Source organism: Camelina sativa, chromosome 16 (assembly GCF_000633955.1).
Source record: "Camelina sativa cultivar DH55 chromosome 16, Cs, whole genome shotgun sequence".
Classification (NCBI taxonomy): Eukaryota; Viridiplantae; Streptophyta; class Magnoliopsida; order Brassicales; family Brassicaceae; genus Camelina; species Camelina sativa.
Genome location: NC_025700.1, coordinates 20,752,623 through 20,779,267, shown reverse-complemented (window position 1 = coordinate 20,779,267; position 26,645 = coordinate 20,752,623). Strand labels below are relative to the sequence as shown.

The 26,645-nt window shown below is 34.2% G+C and overlaps 3 protein-coding genes across 3 annotated transcripts; 1 reads left to right on the top strand and 2 right to left on the bottom strand.

Annotated features, from left to right (window-relative positions):
* On the top strand, positions 8,363–12,783 carry LOC104751546 (AT-rich interactive domain-containing protein 5-like). Its single transcript, XM_010473503.1, has 14 exons — positions 8,363–8,545; positions 8,798–9,251; positions 9,401–9,534; positions 9,618–9,657; positions 10,029–10,081; positions 10,171–10,216; positions 10,465–10,557; positions 10,941–11,063; positions 11,157–11,205; positions 11,290–11,353; positions 11,639–11,705; positions 11,843–11,893; positions 12,220–12,312; positions 12,400–12,783. The coding sequence occupies exons 2-14, from the start codon at positions 8,814–8,816 to the stop codon at positions 12,493–12,495; spliced, it is 1,347 nt and encodes a 448-aa protein (XP_010471805.1). The 5' UTR covers positions 8,363–8,545; positions 8,798–8,813; the 3' UTR covers positions 12,496–12,783.
* LOC104751545 (AT-hook motif nuclear-localized protein 29) lies at positions 14,973–16,364 on the bottom strand. Its single transcript, XM_010473501.2, has one exon. The coding sequence runs from the start codon at positions 15,944–15,946 to the stop codon at positions 15,026–15,028; it is 921 nt and encodes a 306-aa protein (XP_010471803.1). The 5' UTR covers positions 15,947–16,364; the 3' UTR covers positions 14,973–15,025.
* On the bottom strand, positions 22,667–25,386 carry LOC104751544 (3-hydroxy-3-methylglutaryl-coenzyme A reductase 1). Its single transcript, XM_010473500.2, has 4 exons — positions 24,315–25,386; positions 23,894–24,075; positions 23,433–23,779; positions 22,667–23,342 (listed from the first exon to the last, which is right to left on the bottom strand). Exons 1-4 carry the CDS (start codon positions 25,304–25,306, stop codon positions 23,091–23,093), a joined length of 1,773 nt encoding a protein of 590 aa, XP_010471802.1. The 5' UTR covers positions 25,307–25,386; the 3' UTR covers positions 22,667–23,090.

Here is a 26,645-nt window from a genome sequence, read left to right as displayed (position 1 = left end):
AAAAAAAAAAAAAAAAAAAAAAAAAAAAAAAAAAAAAAGATGTGGACTTATCGCAAAAGTGTTCATCGAATGGTTTAGACCAAAAGAACAACAATAATGTTTTTTTTGTTTTTTGCTTTGTCATCTATATACATATACTGCCGAATTGTTTAGGTAAAATTCAGAATGCTTTTTAACCCAATGTTGGATGGTCATAAACTTGTTTAGGTAGGTGTTTGTCGATACTAAAGAATTTGAATGGAGGATGTGGAATGGTGCGGTCTGCTGGTACAGGTCTATGTTACCATTCAAAAAAATTTAATAAGTTTGTTGCCGATCTAAAAGATAGATGGACCTTTATAAAAAAATAAGTGATATCAAGGTGAGATGAGATGATCTAGAAGCAAGTTGACAACAATTGAACACGATGTGAAGAGTAAGTTTATTACATTATCAAACAAAAAGAGCATATTCATACATATCATATATACTCTCTCTCTCTACTACAAAAAACCATGTCTTTTGCGATGGACAAATATATCGCAAATTCGTTCTTCGCAAATCGCTTCTCGCAAATTGGTCAATGTTGCAAATCCCTTGCAAGTTTTGCAAAGAATAATTTTCTCTCGCAAATCTCACGCATATTGCGAGGAACTTTTTGTGTAGCAATATCCTAGCAACTTTTGTATCTAATAAATCCCTCGCAAATTTGCGATACATTTGCAAATCATATTTCCGTCGCAAATTCTAATAATGTTATAAAAAAAATTAAAATTTTCATTTTGGTAAACTTAATTAAAATTAAACCTGTAATTAAAATTAAACCTTGAAAACTTATGCAAATTAAAGCTGTAATTATAAGTACTAAGTTTACAAAATAAGTTAACAAATCATAATAACCGATTTTGTTCTACACAAAACATTACATATGAGAGGTTCAAAGGATAAAAGAGAGTTCATCAGTGTTTATTACTGTCTGGTGGTTGTATCTCCGGTCGCAGGTCTGGTCGCCGAATCTTCTCGGGGAAATCTAGCAGCAAAGTCTTGATTTTTCTCTGCAAGATAATCGAAATATGCATCATAACTATGCATCTTCTCTGAATTTTCTTGCATCTTCAGAGCATTTTCTTGCATCTTCTCTGCATTGGCCTGTAGTTGAGTTGCCTGAGTTGCAAGAGCAGCTTTGGCAGCAGCAAGCTTCGCGGCTAAACAAGTGGATCTTTAGAAGGAGGAGGCGGTTGACCAATCTGAGCTGAAGATGCTTCTGCTTGCATGTTACCAACCCCATATATCCGGTTCTTTTTCTTCGGAGCAACCTGCCAACAATACATATACACCATAAGTGTTTACACAAACATAAGTGTTTACACAAACATAAACATAAACATTATAAGTGTTTACACACATAGTTTACACAAACACAAACATTAACATAAACAATGAAGCATATTTTANGCAAATTCTAATAATGTTATAAAAAAAATTAAAATTTTCATTTTCGTAAGCTTAATTAAAATTAAACCTGTAATTAAAATTAAACCTTGAAAACTTATGCAAATTAAAGCTGTAATTAGAAGTACTAAGTTTACAAAATAAGTTAACAAATCATAATAACCGATTTTGTTCTACACAAAACATTACATATGAGAGGTTCAAAGGATAAAAGAGAGTTCATCAGTGTTTATTACTGTCTGGTGGTTGTATCTCCGGTCGCAGGTCTGGTCGCCGAATCTTCTCGGGGAAATCTAGCAGCAAAGTCTTGATTTTTCTCTGCAAGATAATCGAAATATGCATCATAACTATGCATCTTCTCTGAATTTTCTTGCATCTTCAGAGCATTTTCTTGCATCTTCTCTGCATTGGCCTGTAGTTGAGTTGCCTGAGTTGCAAGAGCAGCTTTGGCAGCAGCAAGCTTCGCGGCTAAACAAGTGGATCTTTAGAAGGAGGAGGCGGTTGACCAATCTGAGCTGAAGATGCTTCTGCTTGCATGTTACCAACCCCATATATCCGGTTCTTTTTCTTCGGAGCAACCTGCCAACAATACATATACACCATAAGTGTTTACACAAACATAAGTGTTTACACAAACATAAACATAAACATTATAAGTGTTTACACACATAGTTTACACAAACACAAACATTAACATAAACAATGAAGCATATTTTACCTCGGCATAATTTTGTTTCTTCACAGTTACTGATAACCCGCCGGAAGCACTACTCTCCATGTTATCCGCTGATAATAGCTCAGACTCAGCTTCAGCTATCTTTGACGACACTTCATTGTACACCTTCTCAAACAGTCCATCAATAAACGACCCATCAGGTTTCCTATGAGTGTCTTCTAGGACTCGCAGGAAATCAGGTAGTGGCTCACCATTCCTCTCAGACTAAAAATAGAGAAATGAAACAACTATACTACTATATTGTAGATATGATATGATTAATGAACTTGTGTTAAACAGAGATACTTACAAGCTTTCGTGCTCGGGCTTTAAAGGAGGTCTGACCAGAACGGTGCTTATGTATTCTGGTGCCATCAGGATCACTATAGCGAGCATTACGGCTATTGATACTCTTTGCTTCTGATTTTGGTTCACACCAAAACTTGACCAAGCCATCCCATACGGTAGGATCAAGCCACCGCGACATTGCGTCATTACCTTTCTTCTTCCACTTACTCTTCCAACGAGACACTTGATTACTCATCCGGGTCTTCAATTTCTTTTCAAACTCAGCTTTAACTCTTCCATTGATGGACGCATCCCAGTTATATGTTTGCTTGTAAAGACATAAAATGAGTCAGAAACAGCATCAGAACCAGAATCAAGTGATAAACACACAAAATCTGTAATTTAAACACATCAACAAATCTGTAACTTACCTCAAAATTTTCAAACCACCGGTTTACAACCGGACCTGGTGTTTGGGTCCAATTGGCATGAGCTGATTTGAAATCTCTTTCAAAAATGGCCCGGACAGTAGCAGCAACCGAAGAATCCTGGTCAAACCTACAAAACATAAGATAAAATAAATGAGGATCATTGAAAATACAAAACATAAAGATAAACTATAGGTCAGATCATTAATATTCTCACCAGATAGTACCCGGAGGTCGCTTAGGATCCAGTTTTGGTAAGCCAGCACGCCCAAGACTTGCAAGTAACTATTCCAATGTGAAAAAAGTTTGAGAGGCACTTACACCGTTGACACACGAAGTTGATTGCTGAGGAAGAAGATCATTTTGCACCCCCGCAGAGGTTGCATTACGGTTATCTTGTGTTGCCGGTGAGATTCCCTGAAAAGAAGCAGGAGAAGGTAACCTTTGAGCAGGGCCAGTAGAGTGTATCCCTCGAGCAGAGATGGGAGGAGATAACCCTTGAGATGATATGAACTGGGTGTAAACATTTTGGTTTACAGACCTGTTTTGGTCTCGAGAAAACATCTGAATCAAATAAAATTAAAATTAAACCTAAACACTAAAACCAAAATTCAATAAAATTATACAAAAAACAAATTAAACTCGAATTCTAATCCTAAAATCAAAACCCTAAAATCAAAACCCTAAAATTGAAACCCTAAAATCGAAACTGAACACGAAATAAGAACCCTAAACTCAAAATTAGAATCTTAAACCAAAAATTGACCCTCAAATCATAACCCTAAAATAAAAATCTAAACCCTAAACTAACAAGACTTTCAGATCGAGAGAATAGGAAGAGTAATCAGAGATAGAGAAGAGAGGAGGAGACTCACCAGAGATAGAGGGGAGAGGAAGAAACACTCACCGGAGACGAGAGGATAGAGAGAGAAGAGAGGGACAATAACCAGAGACGTGGAGATAGAGAGACGCGTAGGACAGATCGAAGAAGAGAGATGGAGATAGAGAGAAGCGGAGAAGAGAGAAGATGCAGAGAGGTGGTCAATCGGTGAAGAGAGGTGGAGATAGATCGGAGAAGAGAGGTGGAGATAGATCGGAGAAGAGAAGAATTAGGGATTTTGGTTTTTTGCGGCTGCGGATTAGTCGAGGTTTGAGCTACGCTCAAACTAGGTTTTCTGTTTATATAAAAAACGCTGCGTCGCAAATCCCTCGCAAAACTAGCTAGGGATTAGCTAGGATCCCTCGCAAATCTCTAGCAAACATATAAAAAATATGTAATTTATATAAGAATTATATGAGAATATTGAGAATTGCAAACATATAATGTCATTAGGGTTAAAGTTCAACGGTTTAAAGTTGTCATTTGCGAGGGAATTGCTATGATTTGGGATATTTGCGATGGATTTGCGACTAATTTAGGGTTTAGGTTTTGAAATTGTCATTAGTGCTCTATCTTTGATTATAAATCTTGGATTCATCTTTTTAATCATTAATAGTAATGTAATTAGTCTTTAAGGTTTAGGTTCAATGGTTTAAAGTTGTCATTTGCGAGGGAATTGCTATGATTTTAGAAATTTGCGATGAAATAGCGACGAATTTGCTATACGACTAGTAAATCCATCCCAAATCTGTCGCAAACCTTGAATATCTAATTTATAAAATTCATCAAAATAATTTTTAAAAATTAATCAAATAAACTTTCAAGTATATTATAAGGTCCTATAGGCTCATCATACTCTTTTCTATCATCAAACTTTCCAAAATTGTCCAATTTTGCATCTTCCTCTAATCATTAACTATCTTCTACACTATATCATATATATGTTCATTACATTTTGACAAATATTTGACAAATATTCCAAAATTGTCCAATTCTCCAACAATTTGTGTTGCACTGCCCTATCTTTGATCATAAGTCTTGGATTCATCTTTTTTATCATTAATAGTAATGTAATTAGTGTTTAGGATTTAAGATTTAGGGTTTAGGGTTTGAAGTTGTCATTTGCAAGGGAATTGCTATGATTATCTTAATTTGCAATCGATTTGCGACTAATTTGCTATTTATCTACCAAATCAGTCGCAAATATGTCGCAAACCCTATATATTTAATTTATAAAAACCATCAAAATAATTTTAAAAGTTAGTAAAATTAACTTTCAAGTATATTATAAGGTCCAATGTCTCATCATACTCTTTTCTATCATCTTTTTAATCATTAATAGTAATGTATTTCAGAATAATTCACCTTATGAACACATTAAAATATATTTCAGAATAATTATATTAAGTTTTGTTATATTTATAAAAAAATAATTTCCTAATTTTGCAATGGATTTGCTATGGCTATCGCAATTCACTCACACGTCCATAGCAATCTTGCTATGGATTCTGTTTTCGCAAATGCGTCGCAATATTGCGATTGATTTGCGAGGAACGTGACCTTCCCTGCGAATTTGTCGTAAATGTCTCGCAAATGAGCAGCTGGATTTCTCGCAATTTTGCGAGGGATTTGCTAGGGATATTTTGTTTCTCGTAATATCCTCGCAAATCCACCGCAAATTTGCGAGAGCTGTATTCCGTCGCAATTCGTTCTTGCAAAACGCGTGTTTTCTTGTAGTGCTCAATGAGCATATTCATATTCATAGGAGTATATCATGTTCCCTTTATCATATATATCTTAGTATTTTTTTACATAAATTAAGAATAATATACAAACTTTATTTATACCTTTTCTTAATATTATTTCTCTCACTAATAAGTTCAAAAAATATTGATAGAATGAGATTTATAAAAAAAAATGCATAAAAACACAAAATGATTATACTTTTTATGAAAGAAAAAATATATATTAAAACGACACTTTTTGTTAAACGAAAAATATAAACGAATCACTCATTACCCAAAGAACTTTAATAAATGTGAATCTCACATTATGGAAGAAGTACATTTAACTGAAACTGGGTAGTTTCACACATCCAATGTAAGAAATTTGAAAGGAAAAAAAAAACAAGTTTAAAAAGAAGAAGATAACAATACTGTTGGAGACCTAAGTAGTTTTCTTTAGTATCAATCATAAGCATTTAATTCATAACATTTTTGAAGTTTTTTGACAGAATTTACAAAGACACATGTAGTTGTCTTTATAAAATGTTAAAAATATTAATAATATTTAAACATTGATGAAGTTTCAAATTTATAAAGTTTAAATATTAGAAATATTTCAACTTTTAAAAAAGTTAGAAAACCTTTAAAATATTAATAATATATTTAAACTTTTACGAAACTTCAAATATGAGAAATACTCAACCATTTTAAGAATTCTAAGTATAATAAATATTTAAACTTTATAAGAAATGCCAATCTTATAAAAATGTAAATGGTTACAATCTTAATAAATAACATATCAACTCAATCTAATATTTATAATACAAAACAATAAATATTAAAAAATAAAATGATGTAGTGCAAGTTAAAATATCTCGGGACGGATTTATATAGCGGGATGAGTTTGTCGATATTTATATAAATTGAAAATATAATTAATTTGGTGCTACACGAGTAAAACATCATTTTATTATTTTGTTAACACTATCAGTATCAGAGAATAGACATATCTAATTAAATTGATTAAATAAATATTATGTAAAACATAAATTATAATGCGGTATTATATGGTTTAAACTCTAAACCATAAAATTAACAATTATTATATAATTATAACATATTTAACCAACAAATATAATTTAAACTTAAATATTTTAGTTATAAATATTTTGTGCTGCAGTAGGTCCTAATCTAGTGTTGTGTACAAGCACAACCACAAAATTCAATATTCAATGCAAGAAATAAATGTGAGCTACTTTCAAAACAGTCGAATATAAATGTCCTATTGAAATTAAAATAATCATATCCTACTACACAAAAATGTAAGTTGCTTTCATGGTTACTTACTTGTAATATACCGACCAAAAGAAAGATTAACTTCAAAAGTTCTAATTAATAGTAGTTCGGGTGATTCTGTATGAATGAATTCAACACTTAATAACACTTCTATATAAAAGCAGTACTGCATAGTCTGCATACAATCATTATATTAAAATTATGGTTTGCAATTCACATAAATCACATTGCACATTTATATACATTCACACTTCTACTATAATCATTATACTCCCTCCGTAGATGTTTTAAGCAAAAACACAGAAATTAAGAAATGACTACTTTTAAAAAGTTTAACTAATTATAAACAAAACTGCATAATATAAAATATTAAACTACTCTAAAAGTTGCATAGAAAATTGAAAACATCTTATATTATTACACACAAAAATTTATCTAAAACATCATATATTATGAAACAGAGATGGAGTATTAAAATTATGGTTTGGAGACTATGCATTACTGTTTATATGAAAGCAAACCATAATTTTAATACTAGAATGATTGTAGTAGACAATTCTACTAAAGTAGTAAAACCCAAGACCATGTACTAGTGAAACTTTGATAAGTTCTCTTAATTATGAAGGATCCTGTCACCCTCGCCCCAAAATAAATCTAGACCCTAGCTCGGGCAAATTTTTTTTGTAAAAAAAAACCTTTTCTTACTTACATTTCTTTTGAGATAATTTTTGAAATTTTGATTAAAACATGGACCACTTTATAGATGAAATTTTGACTTATTTTAAAATAATACTAGTGTTTAGAAAATTTTGGATCAGTTTACATTTATTTATTTATAATAAATATGATAAATAAATATGGATTTTTTTCTTATGTATGTTAGTCTCTTTGTCTACATCTCTTAGGTTCATAAAAAATTGCAATAGCAACATTTGTTATAAACTCTGACCTTATCAAGCAGTTGTAGTAATTTGTTGTAATAGTGAGTTACAACAATAGAATAAAAACCATGTGACTTGATTAATCCTATAATATAAACTATTTTCAGGAAAATCAATTCCTTTTAACCACAAGAGCCTCGTGAAGATGTAGTTCTTGAAGATATCTTTAAGTCTTTTAACAACACAAAAGATACCTCTCGATTCGAAACGGTCTACTCATTTTAATACACGTGACATATATTCAGAAATTCTGATTTGTACTAGTATGGGAGATGTAGGGCATTATCATAAAGGCTGGCTAATTCATGAAGTGGTCTTTCCTTTTCTTTTGGATCCACATCAATTCAATTAAGTTTTCAATCATTTGACACTTTGATAAGTAAGTACTAGTGAATAACATCATCATCTACATAGTGGTAAAGCTAACCACGTAAATTTTATACACTATATGCTAATCTAATCAAGATACATAAGTTGTCTTCTTTTTGTTTTTGTTTGTACCTAGATTTTTTTTCTTTTCATAACAGACCTTATGTTAAGCCCATATTTGAAATTAATGGGCTTAATTATTTACATGGGCCGTGAAGGTTCAATTTGCTGAGATATCATTTCCTAATAAAACAACCTTTTATAATAAGATATATTTCCTTTATTTAATTAACCATTTATGCCAAAACACATTTATTGTTGTTTTTGAGGATTTGATCTGCGCCTTTCTCTCCGTTAGATTTTTGATAATTCTGGCTCCTTTTACTCCGCCGGCGATTTTCAATTTCTCCGGCTACTAACTAACCCTAACCTTACACTCCACCGTCACCGGCGTCGTCTTCGTTGCGGAACCGGTAAACTTTTCAATTGGATTTTATTGCACTCTTAGCACTGCTTGCGATTCCTTTTTATTGCCGTCAGTTTGAATCAGAGCGGATCAGTGCGAGAGTTATACGTTCCGATTCTCGGTTACATGCTTCTTGCATTCTCTCGGGAATTAATCGATATTGCTTTCCTTGAATTGTTAATGAATTTGTGGATTGATCGTATTCTTTAAGGATTTTGAGTTCGTCGTTCTTGTTTGTGATTGAATTTGTATATCCTAGAGAAAGAAGCTTTTTGATGGCGGACACGGAAATGCAAGAGCAAGATGTGCCGTCTGTTGCTGGCGCTGATGCTACTCTTGTTGATACCAAAGCCGTAGAGGTGGAGGAGGAGGAGCGTTCAGAACAAGAGAAAGACCAAACCTCTATTGAAAAACCTAAGTCCCCTGTTCCTAAGGATACGACTCTTACTTTGGAAAGTGATGTTCATTTATCTGATGCTCCCGTTACTAATCAAACTGAGGCTAATGAGGAGGTAGGTGGTCAGAAGAACATTGTTGATGGCAAGAATGGTGATGTTGATGTTGATCAGTCTGGAAAGAAGATTACGGATGAAGGCGGACAAGAGGAGACAAAACTCGGGGAATCAACTTCTCTCAAGGGGGGACCGTCGAGCCCTCATGTTGCTGATGAAAGTGTTAAGAAGTGGAAGACATGGTTGCTAAGTGACTCTGAGGTAATGAGAGCAGGGTTTTTTTCACATTTGAGACAATTGAACTGCTTGCATCTGCATTAACCGTTGAATATCATTGTTTTGTTATCTAAGGGGAAAGAGATTTGTGGTCATCAGTGGCTGTTTCATTACAAGTTCACGTTTTTCTACAGGCCAGGGATGTTGATGAATCAGGGACACCAGCGGATCAAGAGGCGTTTATTAAAGAAGTAGAGGCCTTCCACAAGGAGAATCTCCTGGAATTTAAAGCCCCTAAGTTTTATGGACAGCCCTTAAATTGTCTCAAGTAAGTTGCTTTAATTTCTTGGGAATTATCATATTTCTGGATATTTTCTTGTTTGACATCTGCATGTTTACTTTGCAATGTAGGCTATGGAGGGCCGTCATCAAGTTAGGTGGCTACGATGTGGTAATTATCTACTTTCGAACTTTAAGATTTATGTTTACTAAGATCTTCTCCCTCCTCTCCCCATTTAGTAGGTTAAAAATCTTCTAGATTATTACATACGAGTCATGAACTATAACTATAGTTAGCTAGAAATTTTGGTTTTTAGCTAATGAATGAGAAGATGATTTTAAGACCAAGGAATGGCTTCCGGGAAGAATTAAAGTCAATGCAGTTATGTGTTAATTATGTAATTATGTTAAGTCTGTGTTTTGGGGACTGAATTTGCTTAGTGTCATCTGCTTTGTTTGAGAAATTTATACCCAAATTTAGCTGTAGTTGGGTGAAACTCTATGTGTATTCAAAATTCCTCTGATTTTCATTTTCTTACACAGGTTACCACATCTAAGCTATGGCGGCAAGTTGGAGAATCCTTCCATCCTCCGAAGTATGACTGGTTTTGTTCTCAAACTCCTCAACCAATTCCGTCTTTTGTATGAAATTGACTTTCCACTTTTTTGTTTTATTATCATTCAGAACATGCACTACAGTCTCCTGGACATTCCGCATTTTCTATGAAAAGGTGAATTTCATTTCTTATAAGTACCGAATATACATCGATATTAAATGAGTTTGTACTTGTTTACTTCATTTCATACATGTTCAATCCACACAATCTCCTTGTGCTCCTTTTTCGGGAATGTGTCTGAGACTAGCTAGCCTTTTAACAGTTTACTTGGACTAACTCCTTTGGAACATTGACTCTGGTTGATTTTTATCTTATCAAGATGTAGAAACTTCATTATTTGTATTCTTACTTTCCAATTGCAGGCACTTTTGGAGTATGAGAAGCATTTAAGGCAAAATGGTGAGCTTAACCTTCCTGGTTCAGCATTTCTTCCGTCTGCAAGCCTTGAAAAGGAGGTTAGAATTCCTATGAATTTGTGAATTTTTATGCTTGTGGGTAGGTGGGTAGGTGAACACTTTGAGAGGAGGTCGATTTAAAGATAGGTAAAAATGCTGTTTAAATTAGATGAAGTGAAAGCTCTGCAGTTCTTTTTTAGAATGATTAGATGCAAAGGGGAGTTTTGGGCATGCGTAATATCAGCTACGCATGTTGAGTACAACTCTCTGTAATCGGATTGAATTAAGCTGTACCGTTTTTGTGTCTAATGGGAAGCATAAGAACTATTATATATACACAACCCAGATAATTACCAATTTAAAGCTCCCAGAAAGGCAGAAACAGAAATTTAAATTTTACATACCTCTCCTTTCTCTCATTGATATAAGGGCACTTTATGTAGGCAACTAGCCATCAAGGTTCAGGGTCAGGTAGAGCACGAAGAGATGCTGCAGCTCGTGCTATGCAAGGTTGGCATTCTCAGCGCCATCTTGGATCTGGGGAGGTTACTGAGCCTATTGTTAAGGTTTCTAGTTCGACCTTACCACGCTTCATGGTTCACCAATCACCATGCACAACTTACGCTTAAACATGATGCTGTTTGTACGTTTCTTTTCAGGATAAAGGCTTGAATTCAACCCCAAAGCAAAAGAACCTCAAAAACATTGGTATTATTCCTAAGGAGTGGCTATTCTTCTCCATGATCTACAAAATGATTACCTAACGCCACCGTATTTAATTGTTCTTGTCAGGTTTGCAGAAACAAAAAACACCAACTGGCGCGGATGTTGTTTTTACACATGAATCAGACAGACAGTTACGAAAGCTAATCATCTCCTGTGTTTTTTGTCTCTCTTACGCAAGATTTCTTTACCATGTGCAGTTACAGATAGTCTTATTAATTGTGAAAAGCCTGTTTCATCGTCAAATGTGTGGTCTTTGGTGGATCACAAGCACTGTTTTGTGTGTGGTAGTTGTAAGAACTACCATTCCGGATATAGCGTAGAAGATTAAATGAATACAGAGAATTTTGTGACTTGTCGTTTCCTTTCTTATATCTAATCAAAGCAAAATATTAATAGTATGGTTTTGGCATGATAGGTCAACCGCCGAGGTTATAGATGTTGGACCCCCAGCAGACTGGGTGAAGATAAATGTCAGAGAAACTGTGAGTACCTCTGACGCTTCCCCTCTCATGTAATGTATAACAATAGTCAAAATCAAGACTGCCTGAAAATGCACTCTGGCTCTTTGTTCGAAATCCGAAATCTTACCAAAAAATTGTTTTGTTATCTTTATTTACAGAAAGACTGCTTTGAGATATTTGCCCTGGTACCTGGACTTCTTCGTGAAGAGGTGAGATTTTGTCCTTGGAATTCAATCTCTTAATCTTCTTTGATCAGCGTTTCATCACTGGCTCTTTTTCTTTAATGCAAAGAGTCTCGCTGAGGTTGTTAGGTACCAAAGCAGTTTATATATGTTGTTTACTACGAGATAGATGTAAGTAGTAGATTAGTTTGGGAGAATTTAAGTAGACATAGATTTGTTCGGGAGGTTTTAAGTAGACACAGATACTGGATTCTAATCTGGAATAACACCATTTTTGTTAGCTATGATGAACATGCTGATGATCTTTGTACACGGAATTTAGTTACTCAACAAAAGTTGCTTTCTTCTTTCAGGTCCGCGTTCAATCAGATCCTGCAGGGCGGCTAGTTATAGCAGGCCAACCTGAGCAGCTGGACAATCCTTGGGGAATAACACCCTTCAAAAAGGTTAGCATCTTACACAGTCCAAACAGAGCCATGTTTACTAAATGAAGGATCGTCTCCATTTGACTTTTGGTTTTGGTTTTTGGTAAGGTTGTGAACTTTCCAGCAAGAATAGATCCGCTGCACACGTCAGCGGTTGTGAGCCTGCACGGTCGACTGTTTGTGCGAGTCCCATTTGAGCAATGACCAGACTCATCTCAAGAGAGCCCGTTCTTTAGTTGTTTCTTTGGTGAATTCGACGACCACTTTGGCTCTTATAGGAATTCGTTTTTATCAGTGGTAAAGACATTAGCAAACGTGATAGTTTGACTGACTGTAACTTGAATTCTGAATATTACGTAAAGTAGGGAAACGAACGTTGGTGCTCCATTGATGTTAGTAGGAAAGCTGCTCCCTCATACTTGGAAAGGTTATGATTTTCTGATTATTTGTTGTTTTTATAGGATATGCTGATGGAAGTTTTGATTTTTTCCTCTTCTTATTTCAGTTTTATTAGTTTTTACGTAAAGAAAAACTTGCAACTTTGTAAGTTTTTAAGTTTAAAGATTTTAAGATTTTGCTTGGATCATCATCATCCGATCAATTTAGGTGTTTAGAATTAGGTCTATCGTAAAGTACTGAAGTTTAGTGGGCTGGAAGTTTTGGGCTTGAGTTTAATGGCTGAAAATCACAAAATGTTACGGAGTTACCGTCCCTCATGACATAAGTATGTTTAGTCATATAAAAATGTGAGTTTAATAAATACTCTAACATTTTTGGCACGAGTTTTATAATTTATGGCCTCACGCCGGTGGTAATAATAAATTGTTATTACCACAATTTATATATTTATCTTATAAATTGTTATTACCACAATATTATAAGATAATTTATTATTACCACAATTATATAGATACATTGATTTCATATATAAATTGTGGTAATAATAATTAATAATAAATTATCATATAATATTCAATAATAAATGATTTCATCATGCAACCATTGTTTTTGAACCCATAAATCAAGATCCAGACTAATCTTTAGCATTTATATGTTACATATGATATTCACTATATATACGTTTACCATATTGAATTTGTTATAAAAGAATTCAAACCATGATCCTTTAACTCACATTTTTGTTTCAAGCTTTATGGCCTAGCATAGTATGAGTGTCGATATCTAAGAACAACATTTTCAGTTAGATTTCCCTCGAAAACAAATTAAATCTATAATACTATATATGATTGATTATATGAATCCAGTCATAATTCATTCATATTAGGCATATACCTTTGCATCAACGTTTACTTGTCAGCGTACTAGAAAATACAGAATGAAGAAGATACATCTTCACCCAATTGTTTGCTCACTTGCATGTAAGGCACATGACATGAGCACATGGAAATCCTCAAAAGATAAAGTCTTAATGCATGTATCTAAAAGTCCCAAAGTACATTACCCTTTATCCTCTTTACATAGTTCAGGCCCTAAAATGTCTTAATGTATAATGAATCTTTCATAAAAATAAAACCACCTCTCATTCTCATCTTATATTCTGAAATATCTCAAATTCTTATGTATAAAAAGTTGTCACCCGTTTTCCCTTAGCAGCTCATTGGAGATCTATTTCATCTCAAAATTATTTTGGACATGCATTGGTCATGTACAAGCTTTTCCTTTAACTTGATTTTTTAATGTAAATTATATGTTTTCAAATTATCCATACATATCCTCCCTAGGGACTTGATGCATTCCTCATTTCCACACATTTTTGTCTTGGTACCCACTTGGCAATATATGTTGATGTAGAGCTTCCTAATCTTCTAAAGGGAAACTGCTGAAACTTTGAGCCAAATGTTTTTCATGTCTTGGTTTTGGCTGGACATGTACTGTTCTCGTGTTTACGCTCTTTATCGGCCATTGTAACCGTCGAAAATCATGTTTACATTGTTGTAACGGGCGAATATATTCTTCTTCTAAGAATCGACAAAAATGTAGTATGTCGTTTATCGTCGTAACCGCTATTTTAAAAACAAATTCATATAATTCTAAAATGTTATTACTTTTTTTTTGTAAATTTCTAAATCCTTCTTTTCGTAGAATCGAAGAAAGATTCGTATCGATCTCATCGAAGAACAAAGAAATTACTTGGTTAAAACATATATCAGCAAATCAGATTCCACGAATAAAACCTGATATTCAATCTTGAGGGTTTCCAAATAATAAAATCTTGAGGATTTCATGTATGGTATAATATATAATTGAATGAAAAAGGAACCGGATGTTTAATTTGTTGGTTGATATACATAGTAACATAGATTAAGTGTTTAACTTTTCATACCTACCCCAAAAAGGGATTATACACATACCATATCACATACTGAATCACTCTATTGTTATCAAACTACGAATGAAGGTAACCAAGTAACATAATGAAGTTGGCTTCTAAAAACATTATTTATTGTGAAGTCAAGCATATAACAAATTAATATATAGGGTACAGCACGAAACCCTAGTGATTAAAATAAGAAGAGAAAAATGCAGATGAAGATGTATAAACCTGAAGACGAATTCAAATATTTCAAATTTCAAATATGATCAACTATATTAAAAACCAAACGAACCTCAAATAATCAAGAAGAAGTTTTTACCATAGAATGATTTTTTTTTTTTTTTTAATTATGAAAAATGAAATTTGGTTACAGCTATGTTACGGACATAATTTTCAATTCTAAAAAGGTGGTCTTGGAGCGGCTGAGGCTCCCCAACCAAGCACATGAGGATCACCGGCAAACTGATCATAACCACTCATGTTACCTCTTAACTGTCCTTGACCAGCTCCAGTTGGTGGTGAAGATGCCGACGTGGCCTGTGGTGGACCACCACCTCCTGCTCCACTACCTCCCTCTCCAACTTCTCCCCCTCCGCCTTCTCCTCCTTCCTCCTCAAGCGGAAGCCGTTCGAAAGTTGCATTAGAGAACGATGCAGCCATTAGTACCACTGGACCCGAAGCCACAAGCGGAGACACCGCGTTTCCTCCGACCACCTGACCTTGTGTGCCGGCAAGAAAGACAGAAAGACCACCGGATCCCGGGGGCGCAGGCGGTGGCAACACCGTACCAGTGATGGAAAGTACCTCAAACCTTCCATGTAAAGAAACAACACCTCCGGCTCCACCATTAGTCGCATGAGCCGTTCCTGTTACCGGCTGACGGATGCTGACGTTAGCTACCGTGCCGTTACCACTGAGAATGGAGACACCTTTCCCTCTCCGGCGAGCGTAAGTGTTAACGCACTCAATTATGTCGGCTCCAGATGAGATTTCAAGAACATGAGATCTAAGCACGTTGGGGCTATCTCTTGTCACTATCACCGGTGGCTTCGGCTTGTTCTTAGATCCCGGAGGACGACCACGTGGACGCTTCCCAGGAGTTGAACTCGAGGTAACCGGGTCGGAACCCGGATCCTTGTTGGAGTCAGATTCATCATCTGATTGTTGTTGCTGAGGCTCAGGTTGAGGTTGAGGTTGAGGCAGAGGGTGGAGATGAGGCTGAGGTTGAAGTTGGTGATGAAGGTCAGGTCTGAAGAGGTTGTGAAAGTATCTAGAATTTCCTCCGGTTTGATCGTAACCACCGTCCATGGCCGCGCGCATCTACTGGATGGGTCTTGTTCTTGTGGCTAGCTCATATATAAAGATATTGTGAGGGTGGGGATAGGATTCATATAAGAGAAGCTTTGAGATCCATTGGAGAAGTCAAATTTCAGGGTGTGAGGAGCCAATAGCTTGAGTTGATCGGTTACACAAGCCGACAAAAACAGAGCAAAGAGACACAAATCAAAAAGGTTATACTTGTGTGTTAAACCCTAACTCGCTTTTAGGGCAAAGAGAGAAGAGATTCCTTCACCCGAAGACGGTGTCGTGTTAAGTGATGTGAACAGAAATTTAGAGAAGCTTCAAATTAATTCATGTGCTGAGACTGAGAGTGAGTTGTGTCGTGTGAGTACTCTGCAATACTTTTCTTGAACGATGTAAGCAAGAAAAAAAAAAAAAAATTAGATAAAAATCATTCCTTTCACATTTTTCATATAAATAAATATATATCTAAAACGCATAGTGGTATATTAATATACTATTATGTACGCATAATTGTATATTAATAATTTACTTGAAATAAGATATTTATAATACACAAGGTTTCGAGTTTTCTTCTCTGGATATAATCATCGTTTCCTTTTTTTTTTTTTTTTTTTGCTTATATATAAAACTGGAGAAAATAAATGAAAGCTTATATGCCTTAAAGCTTTCAAAAAAAAGAAATTAAGAAAAAGTGTTCTAATCTAAAAGACAAAGATAATGTGAATAGAGAGGATTGAAGAAACATATGCTGATATTTAATTGTTTGGAAACTATAATATAAAAACCAAACATAAGGACTAAATATAAATTATGTGTAATAATATTTGTTTTAAAAATATACTGTATATATCATTTTTTTTTTTTGCACAATGATGTAATAAATGACAAAAACAATGTAAAATGGAAAAGCGAAACTAAAATGTTAACCATGAATCCTATATATTGCGTTGAAGCGTGTGCATGTAACGCCTTGTATTATCAATTTCATCATCTTCTGAAACCGAATTTCTGGTTATTATCTAAAGTAATTTTGGTTGGTCTCATATTATCTATTTTTCTTCAAAAAAAAAAAATTAATGTTAAAATTGTACATCGGAAATTTGAAGGAACTACACTAGTATATAGAAGAGTAACATTTATTATCAATTAGTTCTAAGTTGAAATCTTATGAAGTTTAATATAATTTCATTGTTTTCTTTTATTATAATAGGATGGTTCAAGAAAGTTTTATTACCAGTTCTAAAATGAGGTTTGAACTGAAAATCAGACAAATGAGAGTAAGTATCTCAATAGACGTGTTAGAATTAATCCCTAATTAAAAAGTATACTAATATACACTTCTCTAATTCGTTTTATTTTGTGTCTTGTTTAAAGTTTTTTTTCACATATACTAAAAAGGTTAAATTTTACATTTTTCTCCTTAATAATACATTATACAATTTTTATTGGTCAATACATTAAAACTCAAATCTTAAAAAAATATCTTTATTGAAAATACAAACAACATCCATTTTGATACAAAAATTAAAGTCTAAAGCACTTATAATTATAAAAGAGAAGAAATATATAAAAAAACATAGTAAATCATTACACTTATTATCAATTAATTTTGAATTAGAAACATAACAATTATTAGTATGCAAAAAATGATAATGGAAATTTCATGTCTTTTTCAGCATATCTAACATTGAAGAAAAAAAATGTTTTCTTTTGTCAACGAGTTTTACCTTTATTACTGAGAGTGTAGCTTACATTTATTACTGTATGAATAATTGTACTGCATTTGTGTTCTTTTCGGTAATATCTAACGTAGAAGAAAACAATACGTGTTTTTTTTTTTGTCAAGGAATGAAAGTTCATTTTGACCTCTTCTCAATATTTTTGATAGAAAGTATAATCTAACTCTCGTTCTCAAAAATATTGCAAAGATAACAACACCACTTGCACTAACAGATTTGAGCTATTAGAAAACTATTGCTTTTGCACAAAAAAAAAAAAAAAAAACTATTGCTAACCATATATAATTGCTTTCAACATTTCAGAATACTTATAATTGTTTAAACCGTACCTTAGTTGATTAATTAATAGCATATTCCCTCCTCTATGCTAGGCACTAGCCTACTACTCGATCTTGGTGGTTCCAAGCTATATATTAAAGAAATTGAAATTCTTACCAAAGTTCCCACTTGTTTAATGGGTAATGTTATTAATCTACTTTTACTGTACTATAAGGGGGGCGGACATAACTAAGACTAATTTATGATTAGTTGATAAGAACGAATAATTAACTACTAGTAGAACTTTTTCTGTATACTAAATAAATCTTAAGTGTATAAAGATTGTATTTTACAGCCAACTCATAAATAATTGTCTAATGTTTGCATATCTATAAGCATTTCTCTGCGTAGCGTACACTATATTTATATTCGATGATCGAAGCATGTGAATTATTATTACTTGACAGTTGACACAGACGGATTCATATGTGGAAGCTATAGAATATACTACAAATTAACGAACAATCAATAGGTACTGAAATGATCTTAGTAGATAACATAGAGCTTTTAATATACCTCGAACCTCATTCCGCAACCTAAAGTCGGAAAAAAAAAAATTGACGGGGACAGGTGAGAAATTGAACTATTGAGACTTGTTAAGATTTAACAAAGAAAGTCTAATTCAGTAATGTGTAAAGTGAAAAATATGAAACAAGGAGAGTAAAGTATTTGAGAAAACTCTTTAAGGTATTATTTGTTTGTTGTTGTGTATATATATCGGTACTTATCAAACAAAAAAGAGAAGTTGTAAAGATGTGTGATTAGTATTTTGATGTTAGCACTGCACCTTTGAAAGCAGTCTCTTTATGCATGTGCCTCACGCAACCAAGTAGTCTCGATCAGAGCCGTTCAGATTTACATGACCGGCGCAATCGGACGACTCATGACGTGGCGATGCAATCGCCACAGTCTGCTTGATCCCTTGATCCACACGTGCACGGAGCAAGAGTCACGTGCGGTCAAAATGTCAGAGCAGAAGCTGAGCTGTTGTGTACCACGTGGAAGCGGTCGGAAGCATCGGTACTTGGTCCACGTGTAGGTTTCCCCCAATCTATCTTACCACAATACCACACCACACACACATACACACAGGTATCAAATACCTCGAGTTACGTTTCTCTAATATTGAAAAATAATTATCAAATTTCTCATATTCACTTGATGATCAATTACTTTTTTCATGTTTTTTTTTAAATCCAATTTTTAAAAATCCCGTAAGTATTAAATATTTATACAATTTAATTTCAGATTTGCGACAGCTATTATAGAAAACTGAAATCTACAACTAAAAANAAAAAAAAAAAAAAAAAAAAAAAAAAAAAAAAAAAAAAAATCATATACACATGTATAGATCATGTATAGATCGTACTAGCTAGGGAGTTGAGTTCTTTGTAATCAGGATCAGTTTTTAAATGAACTATTTTTAATTAGAATAGTTATAATTTATATTGTAAGTTCGAATATGCATGGCCGTATATGTACTATTGAGCGGGTCTCTATCAAATATATTTGAAAGTTACACTTGAAAATGATTGACTACATGCTTATAACATGATGCACGACAGCAGCAAATTTTATTATAATACTAAAAATGCGATGTTAGTTTGAAATATATGAGAGTTGAGAATCGAGACCAATAATTAACTAGAGTGGTCGAAACTCCTAAACTGCGAAAACCGGTTCGATACTATTATAACTGCTAAAATTGTTGACATTCGGAATTTTTAAATATAAGTTAGTCGTATGCGTGCATGATCTACTACCATGATATGTAAATCATGGACTACAGCATTGTGACAAAAAAAATATCGATAAGATATTGTAATCAATAATATCTACATGGTGAAACCAAACATGTGACCTATAAATGGACCGAATATATAATCGTTGGATTGGACCTCAAGTTGCATAATGCATTGCATTGTGTTAGTACAGCAGTAACTAGTAAAGTACTAGGAATTCACACCCATACAATATTTAATTCGTTTCCATCCTTAGTCTCCACGCGGCATATAACGGTTGATTAAATTTTGAACTGAGATGCATCTCAGGCCCCATATACATATATACTTTCGAGTTTCGGCGTCGGTCCATGTATTGTCATTTCTTATTACAAGTTCTACCAAGTACCATTAGTGATATACCAAAAAAAAACAAAGAAAAAAAGTTCTACCAATAGGGATGATCTAAAACGTAGGAGTCTTTTTTTTTGTTTTGTTCAAAAGGCAACTTCAGTTAAACGTGGGAGTCTATGAATATTAACTTAGCAGCAAATGCATACAAAATTTTTATACTTTAAAATAATCAAAAGCAGAATGTAATTAGTTTCCAACAATCCTGTGGAGAGACTAATAATGTAATAAGTTATGACAAATCATTTTAAACTGTTGACAAACGAGGCTGCTCATCATAATCATTGACTATTGTATATAACTTTGAAAAGAAAAAAAAAGTTAGAAAAAAAAAACGATGATTACGGGACAACATATTTAGCAAATTATTTTTCTCAATTTGAGATATCTAGCTTTGGCGACTTGTTATCTGCCACTAAACCCAGTAACCCCATCCACCAATTATCATGTCTTTTTCATTATTATTTTATCAGCTTTAATGCCGAAAAAGATGACAAAACCAAAACTAAAGTTCGTTCCAATTTTAGTGCCTTTTCCAAATGTGTTATGGAGCCTATCTTTTTCATTTTTGTTTTCTATTTGAACAACCATCATCAACGATGAAGTAAACAAAAAAAGCCTAAAAGACAAACAAAAATAGTTCTTAACTAAAAAATCTATATTGAAATATTTGGTTTACACACCTTTTTTGAAAGAAAATGATAAGTTTACACGCAATCTTGTAAAGGATTAAGCTCAAATGCCAATGATAACAAAAAATTTGATTCTGTTTACAGAAATTAAATAGTGAACCGATTTGGAATGTAAATTGAAGAGAGTAGAGTTAGAATATTTTTTTCAATAAAAAAGGAATGACATTTTATGAAACTTATACCATAGAGAAAAACAGTAGGCGCAGATTACCGAAAATGGCTCGAGAAGGACGCCAACATGTCTTTACCTAAATTCATTATGGACTTTGTGGGTTATATGTATTTGAGCCAAAGCAGAGAGATCCACACGGATATGACAGTTTTACGCGGACAGGATGACGTGAACGAAACAAACGATATTTAGGCCCATTAACTTGAAATTACGGTAACAAGTTTATCGAATAAAACCAATTGGTTTTAATTTGGTATTGGATTCTAAATTTTTTTTGTGGAACTATCGGATCACAACAGGCCGGCCCATTAGTCTAATCCTTACATGGGACTCGAGGCCGGCCCATTAGTCTAATCCTTACATGGAATTCGATCTCTGGTGCATTGTGCATTAAGGATTTACATTTGGTCACTGCACTAAGTTCACTTCATATTGGATTTTAATTTATGAAGATTTTGAAGAGTTCAACAAAATCATTAAAAGTGAATAAGTAAAAGATTATTAAAGATTGTTAGAGAGTTTTGTTGATTAGTTTTCTAAATCTTGTAAAGTTCTCTAAACAATCCCTGTATTTTTATGATACTTTCCATGACTTTATTTTGTAAAGAAAGTGTCTAAAATCATGAACCAATAACATAATAATTGAACTCATTAACAATCCTACGATTCTTTTGTTTTAATTGAATAACACAAAACTTTTAATGACTTTATAAAAGTCTGAATCCAATAACCCAAATTTGTTAAGATTTTAAATGATTTTTTACAAATCACAAACTAATAACACTAAACTTTAACAGATCGTAACAAAATCTTGAGCTAATAACAACAGATTCTACATAATATTTAAAATCTTTAAAACTCTATTCAAATCTCAAACCAATAACCCCACTAAGTGTCAACTCTGTTTTTGGGTTTTTTAATAATGTTGTAAGACCATCTTTACTGGTTGTTGCTTCCTTCGTATTCTTTTATTAAAAACTAATAAAAAATACAAAAATGAGAGAAAAACAATACAAAAATGAGAGAGAAAGAGAAACGTTGCTGAAATTACGTGTAGAAACGTTTCTCAATTTTTTTCTACACATATCAATTTTTTATTAGTTTTATATTAAAATATTAATTTTTTTGTTTTTTGAGCAACGGTGAATACGTTCTCCCGCTGGTGATGCTCTATGGTTTTTAACTGTTAAATTATAATTGATTGGAATGTCCTAAAATACCCAAGAAACAAAAAGTAGCCAAATTTTTTTTAATATGCAAATTTAAATTTTGATGGTGATACAACGAGGAGTCTTGACACAAATATATTAGGGTACAAATTATTAACACAAAGTCATAAACTACTATTTGTCAATATTTTAGACATTGTTGGACATCTACATGTAAATGCTGGTTTGAATAATATTTGGCTAGCATATCTTTTTTTTTTTTCTTTAAAAATGAAGACCTATAATTCTGTAATTTTAATCCCCCAATCATGCAAACATATAAGTTCCCAAACCTATTTATCACTCTTGACCTAGTGAATAAGATAATACTATTTCTTTCTCTCTTTTCTCATTAAAATAGTACACGTTGGAAATTTTATATAGTGAATAAGTTGGAGAGAGAGATGTCCCAACACACAGCGAAATTTTATATATAGATGTTATAAATTTAAAAATGATAGGAAACAAAACAGAGAAAAAATCTCAAAAATGTCTCCGAAAGCAACTGCATACACAAATTTTTTTCATATAGACCACTTCCTAACAAACAAAGACAACGCATAGACAAATCAAAGAGACACGAATTATCCATGAGAGAGAGAAAGAGGAGGGACTGTGAGAGAGAGAGAGAAAAGTGTGAAAATCTCTGTCTCTCTCACTCCTCTCAATCCATAAAAGAAAAAAAAAACGAGATTCCAAGTCAAACAAACAAAACAAATAGATTTTTTTTTTTTATTTAACAAAAGGAGGGGAGGGCACGCACATGCACATGGCTTAAATCTCTCTCTGTCTACCAGCGAGTTTTGAGTGAAATGAGTTGTGAAAAGCCTGCCTTGTTTTTGGATTCTTGTCTTTCTTTTAGAGTTTTGACCCAAGAGACATAGAGATGAATCAACGATCATGTTGTTGTTGTCGTTGCTCCAGAGATGTCTCGGCTGGATCTGTTGTATTTCATGTGACTCCTCACTAGCTGCCCAGCTGCAATTGCTGACATTAGAGATAACTCTCCCGCTAATACTGCTCCTGCCACTATTGTTGCTAGTCTCCTTGAGTTCATTCCCGGCGCTTCTTTGCTCGCTCCTTTCACTCCGAGCAAGTTTAAACACGCTGATTGAGATGCAAGCTGTGTTCCTCCTCCCACTGTCCCCACCTGATTATCCAAACCCCAAAACCAATATCAAATCTCTGAAACTTTCTAAGTGGGCTCAGAGAAACAGAGCGATCTGGTCACAGAAGTTACCTCAATAGATGGCATAGTGACTGAAATATGGATATCTTTGCCGTCGTTAATAGCTTCCATCATGGTGATGCATTGAGAGCTCTCCACGTTTTGAGCTGGATCTTGCCCCGTAGCTATAAATACAGCAGATACTATGTTGCTGGCGTGAGCGTTAAATCCCCCTAGAGAGCCTGCAACAGCAGACCCAGCTAAGTTCTTGAGCATATTTAGCTCCACCAAAGCAGCCACGCTTGTTTTCAACACCTTGTTCACGATCTCTCCCCTGATTACTGCCTCACAAACAACTGATTTGCCACGTCCCTCAATCCAGTTCACAGCCGCGGGTTTCTTGTCCGAACAGAAGTTACCTGAACAATCAAAGATAAAATCCAGTAGATAAAAATACGGTTCTGGAATCTCACATGATAGCATCAAACAAAACAACTAAGAGTTTAATATATAGAGAAGGAAACGAAACTCACCAGAGATACCAATCACATCCATGTCAGGAAAATCATCGGTAAGGTATTCAAGAACATTCTGCACACCTTTGGATACCATATTCATCCCCATAGCATCACCAGTGCTACAACTGAACCTTACATAAGCATTCTTCCCGGCGATTGTACATTTAATATTTTGCAATCTTGCAAATCTACTCGACCTGCATCACAAAAAGAAAAAAAAAAAAAAAATCACTGTGGGAGTCAGTAATCTCCTTACAAAATTTTCAATCATAAAATCAAATCACTCCACAAAAAGTATTCACAACATAAAATTTTAATGTAAAAAGCTTTCCTATCAAACCTAGTCTCTATAGAAGATTTGAACAAGTCTCATCAGACGCATTAAAAAAAAAAAGTCAAACAAAAATCAAATCAAACGGGAAAATTTATCGGGGACCTGTTGAAAACAACGGCCAAAGTGTCGAAATTCTCAGGACTCTCCAAGAAAAACTTAAGCTCCGAAGCTCGTCTAGCCGAGGCGAACCGAACAACAGGCGCTCGAGTCATACCATCCTTAAGAACGGTGCTAGTGGCACCACCAGAGATATACATAGCCTTGCAGCCTCTGTTAGTGCTAGCAACCAAACAACCTTCAGTTGTAGCCATAGGAACAGAGTACTCATAACCATCAAGCAACAAGGGACCAGCGATCCCAACAGGAATCTGAATATAACCAACAGGCATCTCACAGCATTGCCCCAATATAGATTCGTAATCAAATCCATCCAACGGTAATCCTTCAAGAGATCTCCCGGTGACTCTCTGCAACGCCTCACGCCGAATCGACGCAGCTCTTTTACAATCCCCGAGACGAGATTCGAGGGAATACGATGGGATCACACCGTCGAGAACAGATTTCACAATCTCCTCGTCTTCCTCAGGGAGCGATTCGGTAACGATAGGTTCGGGGGCAGGCAATTTGGTAACGGAAACGATCGGAGCCGGTGGGGAGCATGTGACAAGGCGGTGGTCGTCTTCATCGATGGAATCGGCGAGATCCCAAGCGTCACCGGAAGCGCGTGAGATAAAGGACTGGACAAAGTCAATACCAAAAAACCCTAAGAGATAGATGAAAGAAGCGATGAGAGCGATAATGGCACCGAGCTCCGTGATAGTGACGACGTGGAGAGGGGTGTTGTAACGGATCTTGTCACGCCACCGGTGGAGGAGGTAATAAGCGACGGAGAAGAAGAGCGTGAAGAAGACGGCGTTGGTGAGGTAGAGAGGGAGAGGAAGCGCATCGGAGGCTTTCGGTGGCGGAGCGATTGATCGAAGGCGATCGTCGTCGGAAGAGCGGGTTGGTTGATAAGAAGGATAAGATCCGTTGGGATTCTTATTGGTGTTGTTGACCGATGGTGGTGGTTTAGGAGGCCTCCGTCGGAGATCCATTGGAGGGAATCTCCAAAGGAGAGAGAGAGAGAGAGAGAGAGAGAGAGAGAGAGAGATTGTGGTGAGGTGGCGTGATAAGTGTGAAGGAGAGATTAACAAAGTTTTATAGGACTTGTCTGTTGGGGACCAGCTCGCTTTTTCCTACAAATCTTTATTTTATTTGCTTCATTTTTTAATTTGCAATTAGTTTTTAGAAATTTCGTGACTTTTTTTTTTTTTAATTTTTTGCCTAATTTTCGTAACTCATCTAATTTTAGGTTTCTTTTTTTTTTTTATGATGTGGAATGAAATTAGTTGTCATACGAGGAGGATTTGAATGATAATGATGATGAAGAGTTTTCAAAAATAAACAAGCATTAATTATAGAAATTTGTGTATTTTAATTATTTTGAGATATGCTTTAATTACACCGAGCCACCCTGTCTTACGATTGTAATTTTACATTTTTTGTTAAAAGTATTATACAAAATCTCTATTATTGTTATTTTAGTTTTGGTTCACGGATGTACGTAATGATATGAAATTGTGGTTTGCCAACTATAATGTTAGTGGTAGTTTTGTGTATATGCTTTTGGATGTATCATTAAAGGATGTATACCTTTTTCCTTTAATGATTTACGTACATTTATGAATCAAACAAGCATGGAAACAAAGCGTTAATTCAATGAGAATGGTATTATCATCTGTTTTTTTATTTGTATTACTACTATATATATCGCTTATTAGTAAGTATTGATATATGTTTTGTAAGGTCATGATCATTTGTCTAATTTCTATCTATAATTTGGCTATACACCTAATTAGTTCTAATTACTTACATAATGAGTCAAATTGAATAGTATTTCAAAATAGCATAGTTATCGTATATATAATCTATATTTTATGCATGCATGATTAGGCAGCAAAGACTGATACTTGATTCATGTCCATATACATTATGATAACTGTAGAGAAGTATAATTATTTAACCAAACAGAGTATTATTGTATAACGTTTAGGAAAAAATACAGTTTACATTTCAAATCCTTTAACGATATGATAATTTTTTCTGTTACTATTTGTAAAATTATATTCATACAAAAAAAGACTGTGTATACGTACAATGATTGCTTCATGAAAACCAAAGTCTTGTAGCTTTAGAGAAATAATACGACTTGAATGAAATTTAATTAGTTGCTATGGGTTTGAAATTAGTAGGGTAATTAAGCCTCCATAATTCGATGATCTCGTCATTTGTGCTTAGCGCCGAAGTCCGAACTCTAACACTCTTGTCAATTATCCCCGTGAGCTTTGTGGACGATGCCTAGCTTTAACTATCTAACGATCAACACGATCATTA